Below are 15,114 nucleotides of genomic sequence, written 5' to 3'. Positions count from 1 at the left end.
CAACCACACCAAAAATAAATGAAAGAATAGTTATTCTTCAAAAATACTCCAGGAAAATGGCACCACCGATTTAAAAACAAAGTGGCCCACAATTAACAAACCTGCTCCAACCCAAAGTTGTCTGGTGTTGCTATTGGCTGTGGACACACCTTCCTTTCCATAGCTGTTTTAGAGCTCTAGGGGCTAGTGGAATCAAGGGATATGGGGAGAAGGCAGGCACGGGTTTGTGGTACTGATTGTGGATGATAATGATTGCACAGCACGGCAGGTGCTGATTATGGATGATCAGCCATGATCACAATGAATGGCGGTGCTGGCTCGAAGGGCCGAATGGCCTCCTCCTGCACCTATATTCTATGTTTTTATGTTTGTAGAAGGCTTTTGTTTCACTCAGCCCAATTATTTTTTTAATCATTAATACAAAGAGGTACCCGGTGTGAGGGGGGGGCGAGAACAAAGGGGACGATAATGAACATTTGGTAACTTTGTCGGTGCCCTTTTGTGGTGACTCTTTGCATACCTTGTGAGTACGGTGTGCAAAACAAATAATTTCAATGTGACGTGTCACATGTGATAATAAAGAATCAATTGATCAATTAATCAATTGTGGGATCAGTGCAAAGTACAAAACTGAAAATGTTTCAATTATCCAGTTGGGCATTCTCCAAAACCAAGTTTGCTTAATCACTGGCAATATCAATTCTCTCAATTGTTCCATGGTATCTGACTGTTGCTTGAGTTGTCTCACTAACACACTCTCTCCATTTCTTCAACCTGTTGAATATGAACTACCCATGCACCTTCTTAGTTTAGTTTAGTTTAGAGATACATTGTGGACATAGGCCCTTCAGCCCACTGAGTCCGCGCCGACCAGGGATCCCCACTATCCCACACACACTAGGGACAATTTATACATTTATACAAAGTCAACTAACTTACAAACCTGTACGTCTTTGGAGTGTGGGAGGAAACCGAAGATCTCGGAGAAAACCCACGCAGGTCACGGGGAGAACGTACAAACTCCGTACAGACAGCACCCGTAGTCGGGATGGAACCCGGGTCTCCGGCGCTGCATTCGATGTAAGGCAGCAACTCTACCGCTGCGCCACCCGCCTTGTGTAAGAGATTAAACCAAAAGCTATTGACAGCCATCCCGTTGAAATATTTTATCCTTTTCCATAACAGTCTTGCTTTCAGGATCAATTTACCATTACAACCAATAACTATTTTTGTATTTATTCACAAAATGCTGGAGTAACTCAGCAGGTCAGGCAGCATCTCAAGAGAGAAGGAATGGGTGACGTTTTGGGTTAGGTTTAGCCCCAATGCTTATTTATTTACTTCCAATTATCTTAATTTTCTGAATTTGGCGATAAAGTTCAAGCTAGCAGTAACTATCCATCATTAAAATATAAAAACTTTTTTTAATATGGAGCATTATGTGCAGTTCTGGTCACCCCATTACAGGACCTGTTTCCGCACTGTATCTCTAAACTAAACTAAACTAAATTTGCCATCCCAGTGTGTTACTCTTAGACAATAGATATTTAAAAGACGTTTGGCTGGTGTCTGAATGGGATCGGGTTAGGCGCCAATGTGGGCCAAATGCACGCAGGTGGGACTGGTGTGGATGGGGCATGTTGGTTGGTGTGGCCAAGCTGCTTCAAGTGCCTGTTTCCACACTGCATGGCTCTGTGGCTCAATGATAGATTGTTCTGATATTGTTTCTGACAATATTCAGATGAAGGGTCCAAACCCAAGACGTCACCCGTCCATTCCTTGCAGAGACATTAGGCAGGAAATGGTTTTGGGTAGACTGATGGGACTGAAGGCTGATAAATCCCCAGGGCCTGATGGTCTGCATCCCAGAGTACTTAAGGAGGTGGCTCTAGAAATAGTGGAAGCATTGGAGATCATTTTTCAATGTTCTATAGATTCAGGATCAGTTCCTGTGGATTGGAGGATAGCAAATGTTATCCCACTTTTTAAGAAAGGAGGGAGAGAGAAAACGGGTAATTATGGACCAGTTAGTCTGACATCAGTGGTGGGGAAGATGCTGGAGTCAATTATAAAATACGAAATTGCTGAGCATTTGGATAACAGTAACAGGATCATTCCGAGTCAGCATGGATTTACGAAGGGGAAATCATGCTTGACAAATCTACTGGAATTTTTTGAGGATGTAACTAGGAAAATTGACAGGAGAGAGTCAGTGGATGTGGTGTACCTCGACTTTCAGAAAGCCTTCGACAAGGTCCCACATAGGAGATTAGTGGGCAAAATTAGGGCACATGGTATTGGGGGTAGGGTACTGACATGGATAGAAATTTGGTTGACAGACAGAAAGCAAAGAGTGGGGATAAATGGGTCCCTTTTGGAATGGGAGGCAGTGACCAGTGGGGTACCGCAAGGTTCGGTGCTGGGACCCCAGCTATTTACGATATACATTAATGACTTAGACGAAGGGATTAAAAGTACCATTAGCAAATTTGCAGATGATACTAAGCTGGGGGGTAGTGTGAATTGTGAGGAAGATGCAATAAGGCTGCAGGGTGACTTGGACAGGTTGTGTGAGTGGGCGGATACATGGCAGATGCAGTTTAATGTAGATAAGTGTGAGGTTATTCACTTTGGAAGTAAGAATTGAAAGGCAGATTATTATCTGAATGGTGTCAAGTTAGGAGGAGGGGGAGTTCAACGAGATCTGGGTGTCCTAGTGCATCAGTCAATGAAAGGAAGCATGCAGGTACAGCAGGCAGTGAAGAAAGCCAATGGAATGTTGGCCTTCATAACAAGAGGAGTTGAATATAGGAGCAAAGAGGTCCTTCTACAGTTGTACCGGGCCCTGGTGAGACCGCACCTGGAGTACTGTGTGCAGTTTTGGTCTCCAAATTTGAGGAAGGATATTCTTGCTATGGAGGGCGTGCAGCGTAGGTTCACTAGGTTAATTCCCGGAATGGCGGGACTGTCGTATGTTGAAAGGCTGGAGCGATTGGGCTTGTTAGAAGGATGAGGGGGGATCTTATTGAAACATATAAGATAATTAGGGGATTGGACACATTAGAGGCAGGAAACATGTTCCCAATGTTGGGGGAGTCCAGAACAAGGGGCCACAGTTTAAGAATAAGGGGTAGGCCATTTAGAACGGAGATGAGAAAGAACTTTTTCAGTCAGAGAGTGGTGAAGGTGTGGAATTCTCTGCCTCAGAAGGCAGTGGAGGCCAGTTCGTTGGATGCTTTCAAGAGAGAGCTGGATAGAGCTCTTAAGGATAGCGGAGTGAGGGGGTATGGGGAGAAGGCAGGAACGGGGTACTGATTGAGAGTGATCAGCCATGATCACATTGAATGGTGGTGCTGGCTCGAAGGGCTGAATGGCCTACTCCTGCACCTATTGTCTATTGTCTATTGTCTATTGAGACGCCACCTGACCCGCTGAGTTACTCCAGCATTTTCTCTTCAACGAGAGATTCCAGCATCTGCAGTTCCTTGTGCCTCCACTGCTGTGATTCTGTTTCTTTTGGTCTGTGTTTTTCTTGAAGGTGTGGAACTTTTGCTGGAATTTCTCCATGAGCGTCCCCCGCCTGGGATCTCAACCGAGAGCGCAGCGTTGGAAAGAGTGTTACAAAAGGCTGCCATCACACTAGCCCGCTTAAGCAGAGAGCCAAACGTCACCAACATTGCCACCCGTCTGAACTGTAAGAACAACCTCTCTTGGGAAAATATATCATTAGATACCCTTCACTGCATTGGTACTGAGTTGACTTTGTAGTTCACGGGATGGCGATTGATGCAGTGGGTAAATTTGCAAAATATCTTTGTAAACCCGATTGATAAAATCCTCAGAAACATTTAATGTTGAACCAAGTAGACAAGGTGTAATGATATATACTCAATAAGCCCATGTTTCTACCCTAATTTACAAATAAATGTTGACTGTGTTTTCAAACTGAAGAAGAGAAGGGTCCCGACCCGAACCATCACCTATCCATGTCCTCCAGAGATGCTGCCTGACCCGCTGAGTTACTCCAGCACTCTGTGAAACGTCACCTATCCATGTTCTCCAGAGATGCTGCCTGACCCGCTGAGTTACTCCAGCACTCTGTGAAACGTCACCTATCCATGTTCTCCAGAGATGCTGCCTGACCCGCTGAGTTACTCCAGCACTTTGTCTCTTCTTTTTTAAACTAGCTGTTCTTCTCAGTACTGAAAACAAGGGTTATTTTCTTACATCAGGCACCTTGATGAACTTTATTCAGATAAGACAATAGACAATAGACAATAGGTGCAGGAGGAGGCCATTGGGCCCTTCGAGCCAGCACCGCCATTCAATGTGATCATGGCAGATCATTCTCAATCAGTACCCCGTTCCTGCCTTCTCCCCATACCCCCTGACTCCGCTATCCTTAAGAGCTCTATCTAGCTCTCTCTTGAATGCATTCAGAGAATTGGCCTCCACTGCCTTCTGAGGCAGAGAATTCCACAGATTTACAACTCTGACTGAAAATGTTTTTCCTCATCTCCGTTCTAAATGGCCTACCCCTTATTCTTAAATTGTTAAGTTAAGAAAAGTTTATCTTATCCATTTGTTGGGCGTCCTTGCAGGTGGCCTCATGATTTACTGCTTCTTCTCAATGACCCCGAGCATTTCTCCAGCATCTAATTGCTTTTTCTAAGGGAGACTGCTTGCTTGACATAGAAACAAAGAACTGCAGATGCTGGTTCACAAATAAAGACAAAAAGCACTGGAGTAACTCATCGCTGGCCTTTATCCAACCATCTGCCTATCAGAATACCCCCTCACCTGTATCCACCTATTAACTGCCAGGCTTTATCTTGCCCCTCCTCTCTTCCATCTTTCTTCCCCCCCCTCCCCCCCCCCCCCCAACAATCAGTCTAAACAAGGGTCCCGACCTAAAACGTCACCTATCCATGTTCTGCAGAGATAGACACAAAAAGCCGGAGTAACTCAATGGGTCAAACAGCTTCTCTGGGGAAAAGGAACAGGTGATGTTTTGGATCGAGACCCTTCTTCAGACTACAGAGATGTCGCCTGATCTGTTGAGTTACTCTAGCACATGTGTCTCTGCTTCCTCCACTAGCATGGTGCTGTGAGCTGACAACTCCATTTTAACTGAGGAGCCAGTTTAACCCTTACATTGCATGAGGACCATAATTGATCAACATTAAAAATCCAAACCTAATAGATCAAACAAGTTGAAAAATTTCATGTTGATTATTACACATGGTTTGTGCGTATTTTCACACAGTTCTCCACCAAAGATCTTAATGTTTTCTGTTCATCTGACACGCAGGTATTCCCCGCCTGATTGAACTCTGTCGATCGCCCTCTGAGAGGAATAATAGTGATGCAGTTCTAGTGGCTTGCTTGGTAAGCGATGGTCTTTATATTTCCTTTATTTTGTGACATTTATAGCTATTTATAGTCAACAGAATAGTTCTAAACTTTATTTGCAAAAATCATGCTCACAGGTAAATTATTAGTCCATTTAAAGTTCTTATGGAATATATCATAGCGTAGAACAGCGCAGGGACAAGCCCTTCAGCCCACGATGTCCATGTTGAACATGATGCCAAGAGAATCTAACCCTCTGCCTGCGTGTTGCCCATATTCCATCATTCCCTGATATATCATTTCATAGCTTTATTCAAAAAAATTCTTTTAGTTGACTTTACATTTATCAAGCTTGTGAATTTAGCAAGAGCAAAATTTTGACGTAAATGGAAAGTTCAAATGTTTGATATGAAATGTGATGGGTTATATTTGTAGTGATTTTGTATGATTTTTATTGAGAGACTAATGTTATTACAAATATAGATTAACAGAAGAGCAAATGATACTTCAAACACTGCCCATTTGGCTTTTTTTCTTAATATTTTCATAATAATTGCAAGACCCAAATTCCCCCTCCACCGTCTTCAAAGGCCCGTGAACATTTTCATTTTCTAATTAGCCAGGACCAGCTCCTAGGCCCTGCAAGGAAAAAAAATCTCCTTTCTGAACAGAAATTCCCACAGGTTGCTTAACATCACTCTCCTGGCATTGAACACAAAGCCGAAAAATAACATTGCAAAGTCACCCATACCTTTACTTAATAATTGATGCTGATTGTAAAGCTAAACATGAGAGTCATGTCTTTTCATCTTTTTGCACTATTATTGTTTGTTTGTTTGTGTGTGTGTGTGTGTGTGTGTGTGTGTGTGTGTGTGTGTGTGTGTGTGTGTGTGTGTGTGAGGGGGGTGTGTGTGTGTGTGTGTGTGTGGTAAATAAGAAAATAAGGGCGGGGTCAGTGGCGTAGCGGTAGAGTTGCTGCCTTACAGCGAATACAGCGCTGGAGACCTGGGTTTGATCCCGACTACGGGTGCTGTCTGTACGGAGTTTGTACGTTCTCCCCGTGACCTGCGTGGGTTTTCTCCGGGATCTTCGGTTTCCTCCCACACTCCAAAGACGTGCAGGTTTGTAGGTTAATTGGCTTGGTCAAAATGTAAAAATTGTCCCTAATGGGTGTAGGATAGTTTTAATGTGCGGGGATCAATGGTCGGCGCGGACACGGTGGGCCGAAAGGGCCTGTTTCCGAGCTGTATCTCTAAACTAAACTAAACTAAACTAAACTAAACTAAACTAACCTAAACTAAAGTAAACATAGTAAATGAGAAAAAAAAGTTCAGTGTGTGTGGATATATATTATCTGCACACGCTGAACACTCTTTGTCTCATTTACTACATGGTTTACAGAGTACCATGTTTACATACACTTTTGTGCTGCCTCAAGTAAGAATGTAATTGTTCTGTCTAGGTATAGGACAATAAAACAGTTGTGACTCTTGAGTCTGCAGCAGTTGTACATTGTGCTGTGGCGACTATATTTTATTTCACTGAAGGCAATGTTATGGACCTCTGCACACCGAGGACTTACTGCTGGAGCTTGATAGCCGCGCACGGCTCCTTCCACATACACAGTTTTTTTTTGCAGTCTGTGGAGTAATTTTAGGTGAACCACAAATCGTAAAAGTCAAGCTAATGTTCCAAAGAGCATGGAAGAAACTGCCAAGTCATAAGTTACCATGTGAATATATTGCAATTTTACATAGAGCATAAATGGGTCTTCTTGGCCAAGTTAAGACGCTCTGTTTTTAACAACGTTGGACTACATTCACACAAAATGGTGCCTGGAACACACTGCCAGGGGTGTGGGTGGTGGCAGATACGATATTGGTGTTTCAGAGGCTTTTAGCTAGGCACATGGATATGAATGGAATGGAGGGATGTGGATCACTTGCAGGCAGAGGAGGTAGTTTAATTGGACCTCATTGTCAGCACGGACACTGTGACTGAAGGGCCTGTTCCTGTGCTGCTCTGTCCTGTGTTCTCATAAGGCCATAAGGTCATAAGGAATAGGAGTAGAATTAGGCCATTCGGCCCATCAAATCTACTCTGCCATTCGATCACGGCTGATCTTAGGGTTGCCAACTGTCCCCTATTAACCGGGCTAAATTGTCCCCTATTTTGGGCTAAATTGGTTTGTCCCGTATGGGACCGCCCTTGTCCCATATTAGGCCCGGGGGGGGGGGGGGGGGGGGCTGTAGGCCCGGACGCTGTAGGTTCAGACAGTGTAGGTCTGGACAGTGTAGGCCTAGAGGCTGCTGTAGGTCCGGACAGTGTAGGTCTGGACAGTGAAGGCCCAGAGGCCGCTGTAGGTCTGGACAGTGTAGGCCCGGAGGCCCGGGCACTGCCTAACGGAGGTTGCGAGCAACCCGCCTCCCGTCCCGGGCAGCCGCCATTGGTGGAGCGGGAGCACGTGGCCGGTGGCTGGGTGAGGTCATGTGGGGCGTGGGGCGGTGACGTCACCTTGTCCCTTATTTGGGAGTGAGGTAGTTGGCAACCCCTAGCTGATCTCTCTCTCCCTCCCAACCCCATTCTCCCGCCTTCTCCCCATAATCTCTGACACCTGTACTAATCAACAATCTATCTATCACTGCCTTAAAACTATCCACTGACGTGGCCTCCACAGCCTTCTGATCAGTTCCAATCAGCTCACTCTTCAGATCAAATCAATTTACCATAAATAATGAAAGACAATTGAAGCTTTGGGAAGTACTTGCATTGGTGGTGAAGTTCTCTCATGTGTTTGCGCTCCACTGACTCCACTGATATGCCAATATAATATTTTCTGAAGCATGGCTTTCCGTTTATTTTAGGCTGCATTACGGAAGCTGGCGATGGCCAGCCCCCAGTGCATTGATGACTCGGACTACCAGCAGCTGGTCAAGCCCCGGCTTGTCGATTCCTTCTTGCTTTGCTCAAATATGGAGGAAAGTTTTGTCTGAACGTGACTTGGAAGAAGTCTGGCGAATCGTGCGATTAATGCTGAAGGAACGTCATCGAGTCATTGAGTGATACAGTGTGGAAACAGGCCCTTCAACCCAACGCCCACACCGGCCAACATGTCCCAGCTACACTAGTCATAGAGTGATACAGTGTGGAAACAGGCCCTTCAGCCCAACGCCCACACTGGCCAACATGTCCCAGCTACACTAGCCATAGAGTGATACTGCGTGGAAACAGGCCCTTCAGCCCAACTTGCCCACACCGGCCAACATGTCCCATCTACACTAGTCCCACTTGCCTGCGTTTGGTCCATATCCCTCCAAACCTGTCCTATCCATGTACCTGTGTAGGATGGATCCGCAGATGCTGGTTTAAACTGAAGGTAGACACAAGATGCTGGAGCAACTCAGCGGGACAGGCAACATTTTTAGAGAGAAGTAATGGGTGACGTTTCGGGTCTGAAGAAGGGTCTCAACCAGAAACATCACCCATTATCCTCCAGGGATGCTGCCTGTCCCGCTGGGTTACTCCAGCATTTTATTTCTATCCATGTACCTGTCTAACTATTTCTTAAAACCTGGGATAGTTCCTGCCTCAACTACCGCCTCTGGCAGCTTGTTCCGTACACCCACCACCCTTTGAGTGAACGTGCTGGGTTTCAACAGCCTTATTCATGAACAAATAAAGGAAAGAACACAGACGCATCATCATATCGAATATCCTCAGCGAGGAGGTTTGCTGGGAAATTCCATCCAAAGGCTCAGTGCCACAGCACATTGCCTAATCTTTAACCCAGACAATAGACAATAGACAATAGACAATAGGTGCAGGAGGAGGCCATTCGGCCCTTCGAGCCGCACCGCCATTCAATGTGATCATGGCTGATCATTCTCAATCAGTACCCGTTCCTGCCTTCTCCCATACCCCCTGATTTCACTATCCTAAAGAGCTCTATCTAGCTCTCTCTTGAATGCATTCAGAGAATTGGCCTCCACTGCCTTCTGAGGCAGAGAATTCCACAGATTCACAACTCTGACTGAAAACGTTTTTCCTCAACTCAGTTCTAAATGGCCTACCCCTTATTCTTAAACTGTGGCCCCTGGTTCTGGACTCCCCCAACATTGGGAACATTGGGATCTCAATGTTCATATCCAAATGTTATAAAGAACTTATTTATATTAGCTGGGGACTATGTTTTCCAGGGTCTATGAATCTTTATTGTCAGTGGGGACAGTTGAACTGCAGAGGCTAATGAGTGGAAGACCTTTGATCAACTGATATCCAGTGCAAGGTCCCTTCTCCCTGACGTGAGAGGACGCTGGCGTTGTTTATTCGCCGCTTTTCCGTTAGGATAGTTTGTCTGTTTGTTTTTATGTTATGATTGTCTTTGTAAAGCGCTTTGAGCACACGATAAGGCGCTATATAAAATAAATGATTATTATTATTATTATTATTCTATTGAATCTCATAGAAACATAGAAAAATAGGTGCAGGAGGAGGCCATTTGGCCCTTTGAGCCAGCACCGCCATTCATTGTGATCATGGCTGATCATCCACAATCAGTGACACGTGCCTGCCTTCTCCCCATATCCCTTGATTCCACTAGTCCCTAGAGCTCTATCTAACTCTCTTTTAAATTCATCCAGTGAATTGGCCACAAATTCACAACTCTCTGGGTGAAAAGGTTTTTTTCTCATCTCAGTTTTAAATGGCCTCCCCTTTATTCTGAGACTGTGACCCCTGGTTCTGGACTCCCCCAACCTTGGGAACATTTTTCCTGCATCTAGCTCGTCCAGTCCTTTTATAATTTTACATGTGGAATCTCAATGACCGAGTCAACGATGACTCTCTTGTAACTGCGACTGGAGAAGTCTACTTTCCTGAAACTGAGCACGATGACTCTGAACTCTCTTCCCCAGACATGGGAGACAAGGTTGTGAACTTGTGACTGAAGTTCTTCTGCACCAGGTTCTGGGAATCTCTACAGGACTACAACTACCTGTGTGGTCCCGGTTGGCGTATGACCTTCTCGATGCTTGTTGTGCCATGGAGTGAGTTTGAGAATGGATTGGGTAGTTTGTCATGGAACACAGTCAAGTATACGTGTCAAGTACTGACCTGCACAATACTTTCCTTTTGGACGGCAATTGAAAATGAACTGCAAGGCTGAAGTTGAGATGACCAATGATTTGACAAACAAGTACAGGTTTTAATACCAAGCTTCAATGTGTGCCTCAGCAATTATATGTCTACATTCAGTGAAGTGTGGGAAGTTTAATGTCCATTTCACATGATCCCAAAAGTAATCAAATGACACTTCGAATGGTTGGGAAATGGAGAAGCACAAACACTTCCATTGCAGCTCTCCAAGTGGATTCCCCGTTCACTCTCAGCTCCCTTTTATTGTTACTGCATTCAAATGTTTATTCAAGTTGCTTTTGAAACTATTATGATTTCTTGCTTCTGCCACAAGTGGTGCATTCCATGCCCTGATGATTTTACTTGTAATTAATAAACAAATAGAAAGACAACTCCATGACATCTTGTTGCAGAGACGGGCAAGAACTGGTGTCACTTGAGCAGGAATGCTGAGAAATGAGCAAGTGGATTTAATGTGGGAAACCTGTATCAGGCTCAACTAATTATATTGAGATAATATGGTCAGGTAATTGTGAATAAAAATGTTGTAACAAGAAAAACATTGTGTATTTTGAATTCATCTTTTTATGAGTTGAACATGAATTTTTTGCTCTTTTTATCTATTGGACAGTTATATTTATGTTCACTTAATCATTGAACTTTGATCTCTCTCTTGAATGTTCTTGGCAACTCAGAGTTATACAGCACAGGCCCTTCGGCCCAACTCATCCATGCTGAACAAGATGGCCCATTTAACCTAGTCTCAGATGCAGGAAAAATGTTTCCGATGTTGGGGGAGTCCAGAACCAAGGGCCACAGTTTAAGAATAAGGGGTCGGCCATTTAGGACTGAGATGAGGAAAACCTTTTTCACCCAGAGAGTTGTGATTTTGTGGAATTCTCTGCCACAGAAGGCAGTGGAGGCCAATTCCTGGATGTTTGCAAGAGAGAGAGAGATTTAGCTCTTCGGGCTAAAGGAATCAAGGGTTATGGGGGAGAAAGCAGGAACGGGGTACTGATTTTGGATGATCAGCATGATCATATTGAATGTTATATAAGAAAATAACTGCAGATGCTGGTACAAATCGAAGGTATTTATTCACAAAATGCTGGAGTAACTCAGCAGGTCAGGCAGCATCTCGGGAGAGAAGGAATGGGTGATGTTTCGGGTCAAGACCCTTCTTCAGACTGATGTCAGGGGGGCGGGACAAAGGAAGGATATAGGTGGAGACAGGAAGATAGAGGGAGGGGAGGAGAGGGACAGAGGAACTATCTAAAGTTGGAGAAGTCGATGTTCATACCACTGGGCTGCAAGCTGCCCAGGCGAAATATGAGGTGCTGTTCCTCCAATTTCCGGTGGGCCACACTATGGCACTGGAGGAGGCCCATGACAGAAAGATCAGACAGTCCTTTCAGTATGGGGAAAAGCACAGGGTGATTGGGCGGGGGGGGGGGGGGGGGGAATGGTGTGAGGATTTGCACACTGTAGGTTGAGGGGGGAGGTGAAGAGGAAGGGGGAGAAGGTGTGGGGGGGGGGGGGGGTAGGGGGTGGTGTAGTTCCCTCTGGTTTCATTATTGGAAAGATATGTGGTATATTTTGCAGTGCAGGAGGCAGCAGTCCAGTAATTGCTGTCATGGTTTTGGACTTTTGCGAACCTCCGTTATTTGTAGAGCGCCCAGCACTAGCACTGTCCTCTGATGTTCAGAATCAGAATCAGAATCAGAATAGCATGTCTTTTGGAAGAAAACCTGTTACCCACAGTTCAACACTAAGAAGCAATAAAAATAAAGCAATAACACACACACAAACACAAAACCACACAAAAAAAAAAAAAATGTTATTGAGGGAAGCACTCAGGGCTGTTTGAGGTAAGATCATGGCTTTTACCTTTGGCATGGGGCACAGATCATAGACTCCACCAGTTTTATTAGTTATTGAATTTCTGAGGTCAACTACGTCTTGCAATTAGAATCAGGAGGAGTAGGGCAGAATACCGAGAGTGGTGTGCAGACATTGGTCAACTGATTCTTTTCAGGACAGCCAGCCAAAAACCTTTCAGTATCATTGTCCCGGCATTGTAAATAATTGAATTAATTGCCACATAGCCACCCTCTTTGACTATCTGTCATGTTAGGATCTTCCAGGACTAGTGTCTGGCAGCAGGCTTTATTTGCAGTTATGTATACATTAAAAATAATGCAATTCGTGCGTTTTTCAGAGAAAAGATGATAAGAAACTAATTTTGATTCAACATCTGCTTTCAGTCCCAGTGGGTTTTGGGTTTGGAAATGTGAGAGGTGGATTTTACACATTTATCATGGCTCCTAACCCAGGAGGAGGAAATGGAGAATCTCTGCAGTGAAGATATCTATGCCCCTCGCGTCTAACAGAAGTGAACTCTCTTAACTCAGTTTACTTTAGAAATACAGCGCAGAAACAGGCCCTTCAGCCCACCGAGTCTGTGCCGACCAGCGATCCCCTCACATTAACACTATCCAACACATTAAGGACAATTTTACAATTTTTACATTTATACCAAGCTTAACCTACATACCTGCGCGTCTTTGGAGCGTGGGAGGAAACCGAAGATCTCGGAGAAAACCCACGCAGGTCACGGGGAGAACGTACAAACTCCGTACAGACAGCACCCGTAGTCGGGATCGAACCCGGGTCTCTGGCGCTGTAAAAGCTGTAAAGGTAGTAACTCTACGGCTGTGCCCTAGTTAAGAAATGCAATGGATTTGGTTAAAGAGAAATGAAGGTCTAAAATATATTTTTACTGAGGGTGTCTACTTACTCTGATAATTTATAAGAAGCAATTGATGCAATGAGTGTTTTACAAAGCAAATTCAAATAGTGAAGGTAGACACAAAGTGCTGGAGTAACTCAGCGGGTCAGGCAGCACCTTTTTCTCCAGAGTTGCTGCCTGACCCACTGTGTTGCTCCACCATTTTGTGTCTACCTTTGGTATAAATCAATATCCAAAGTTCCCTCTACACAAATTCAAATAGAGTCCAATACAGATTGTTTACTGTGTGACAAAATCAATTGAGAGTAATTCTGGAAAGCATCCAGGTTTAGCTGATTATCTTTATTCGTATCCATTCCCATGGGGAACAACCTGTCACCCATATTAAGTCAAAAGTATAATAACAGGATACTCCGATTGTTTTTTTGCAAATAATGAAAGCCTGCTGTGCACAGATGACTGTTTTAACTGTTTGTAAAGTACCACTCATTCATATGCAAAGTCAACTGTTGTAGTTGAAGACGTTGAAACAGTTGCCATAGGAATGGATATTACTGATTCAACAATTCAATAATACTTTATTGTCCCAGGTATAGTGAAATTCCTTGTTTTGCACAGAATCCTGCAAAATCATACTATACACAATCATAATCACAATCACAATAATAGACAAGTACAAAAGTGCAACAATTAGTTTCGAGATACAGGCCCTTCGGCCCACCGAGTCCTCGCCAACCAGTGGTCCTCACACATTAACACCACCCTACGCACACTGGGGACAATTTTACATTTACACCATGCCAATTAACCTGCAAACCTGTACGTCTTTAGAGAGTTGGACGAAATCGACGATCTCGGAGAAAACCCATGCAGTCACAGGGAGAACGTACAAACTCCGAACAGACTGCACCCGTAGTCGGGATCGAACCCAGGTCTCTGCCGCTGTAAGGCAGTAGCTCTATTGCTGTGGCACTGTGCCATTCTAATCATCCAATGAAAGATTGTAGTGTAAGAATACTGTGGTAGACTTCACTGAGGCAGTACACAAAGACTTGCTGTGATTCTGGCACCAACTTGTGTCCCTCAAGTTTCAAAGTTCTTCAGAGTAGTCCTATTTTGGCCTTGAAGGCCCGTTGTCCTGGCGACGGGACTGGGTGGGAGTTGCAGGGGCTGGCCTGGCCTGGCGATGGTGTCGGCGTTCACCACCGCTGCAGGCCGTTGCAGGCCGCTCCACGTCGCTCTGTGCCGCTCCGTGTCGCTCCAAGCCACTGCAGGCCGCTCCAGGCCACTCTAGGCTGTGGCAGGCTGCTCCAGGCCGCTACATGCCGCTCCGTGCCACTGCAGGCTGCTCCAGGTCGCTTCAGGCCACTCCGTGCCACTGCAGGCTGCTGCAGGCCACTATAGGCCGCGTCTGATCCACTCATCCTGCCTCAGTGGCGCCTCCAGTGGCGAGTGACCCACACGATCCCCAGCTGCTGCCTCAGAGCCAATACCTCAACATCGGTGAGCTTCCTTTCCCAACCAATTTGGGTTTTATTCATAGTTGTCCTTCCCAATTTTTCCTCACAGTGCATCAATCATGTTTAAATTGATGGATATCTTAGCATGTAGGTGTTGCCCCATGACTTTGCAATGCAAAATTATCTATTTTGAACTGTGCAGATTACATATTACTTGTACAGGAATCCATTTCATAGTCCTGATCCTTTTTAAAGGGTTTTACACAATGGGTGGTGGGGGCCTGGAACGTGCTGCCAGGGGTGGTGGTGGAGGCAGATACCATAGTGGCATTTAAGAGACTTTTAAATAGCAAATGGATATGCAGAGACTGGAGGGGTATGGATCACATGCAGGCAGAGGAGGTTAGTTTACCTTGGCAT

At 44.9% G+C, this 15,114-nt stretch overlaps 1 protein-coding gene across 1 annotated transcript in view; it reads left to right on the top strand.

Annotated features, from left to right (window-relative positions):
• Positions 1-9,244, top strand: part of insc (INSC spindle orientation adaptor protein) — a 150,976-nt gene extending 141,732 nt beyond the window's left edge. Inside the window, 3 exon segments of the mRNA XM_078414706.1 lie at positions 3,539-3,694; positions 5,312-5,388; positions 8,217-9,244. Of these exon segments, the coding sequence (XP_078270832.1) occupies positions 3,539-3,694; positions 5,312-5,388; positions 8,217-8,345 (362 nt within the window). The 3' untranslated portion in view covers positions 8,346-9,244.
• The last annotated feature ends 5,870 nt before the right edge of the window (positions 9,245-15,114 follow it).

The sequence above is a fragment of the Rhinoraja longicauda genome, chromosome 18 (assembly GCF_053455715.1).
Source record: "Rhinoraja longicauda isolate Sanriku21f chromosome 18, sRhiLon1.1, whole genome shotgun sequence".
Taxonomy (NCBI): domain Eukaryota; kingdom Metazoa; phylum Chordata; class Chondrichthyes; order Rajiformes; family Arhynchobatidae; genus Rhinoraja; species Rhinoraja longicauda.
The sequence above is the reverse complement of the archived record's forward strand: the minus strand, read 5'-3'. Positions and strand labels throughout refer to the sequence as shown.